We start from the raw sequence: 752 nt of genomic DNA, 5'->3' as shown, positions 1-752 counted from the left end.
TTATAAAGGAGACACTTTTGTAAGTTTCATTGCTTTACCAGGAAAATAGATCATGCAAGGAAGGAATTCAAATAAATAAAATGATGCCAAATAATTAAAATGATTTCGATTCGTGCTTTTCAATCTCCAAAATAGAAAATTGCTAACTGTCCCACGTTGCTTCAAGTCGTTTCTCTTATCAAGTAATTGAATCATATTCAGTCTCCCACAAATGAAACGTTAATTGTTGGAAACAATGGATTTGAAGGAATTTTACAGATTGATAGATAGAGTCAGATTGACAGATAGATAGACTCGTTCTTCGAGTAATATAGATCCGAATAAGCTCTTTTGAAGATATACGAATAAATGAATATAATGTCTCGATTATGTTATTATTTTTAAGAACTCAGATTTTATCACTTACCGTTGACTTCCTCTAAAGGCTGAGGCAACGTGGTAGGTAACGCTGGTCCAGAAGGCCATCCGAGTAATCCCGGTGGCGGCGGTGGTAGAGTTCCTCTGTTCAAGTTCGCGTATATCGCTGGTTGCAACATAGCCGTCGTGTGCTCGAAGAATTGCTGGTACGCCGACGGGACGTCGTTCGGTGTCGGGAGCGCCGGGGCATTACCTGTAATGACAATATCCAAATTTTTAGAACCTCTTATTAGAGCCTTTCATATAAAAAACACACGTAGGACGATGTGTGCAAATTAACTGTGTTAACAAAATAATACATTAATAGATATTTTATTAAACTTTTTTATTATACA

At 36.8% G+C, this 752-nt stretch overlaps 1 protein-coding gene across 1 annotated transcript in view; it reads right to left on the bottom strand.

Moving 5' to 3' along the window:
• Nucleotides 1-610, bottom strand: part of LOC108622011 (homeobox protein XENK-2-like) — a gene marked incomplete at its 5' end in the record, with an annotated part of 2,882 nt that extends 2,272 nt beyond the window's left edge. The window contains one exon of the mRNA XM_018019641.2: nucleotides 407-610. Within this exon, the coding sequence (XP_017875130.1) occupies nucleotides 407-610 (204 nt within the window). The remainder of the gene's footprint in view (nucleotides 1-406) is intronic.
• Nucleotides 611-752: the final 142 nt, after the last annotated feature.

This window comes from Ceratina calcarata, unplaced genomic scaffold (genome assembly GCF_001652005.2).
Source record: "Ceratina calcarata isolate Rehan_Ccalc_2016 unplaced genomic scaffold, ASM165200v1 scaffold1962, whole genome shotgun sequence".
Lineage (NCBI taxonomy): Eukaryota > Metazoa > Arthropoda > Insecta > Hymenoptera > Apidae > Ceratina > Ceratina calcarata.
Note: the sequence above shows the minus strand (reverse complement) of the source record. Positions and strands in the feature narration are given on the sequence as shown.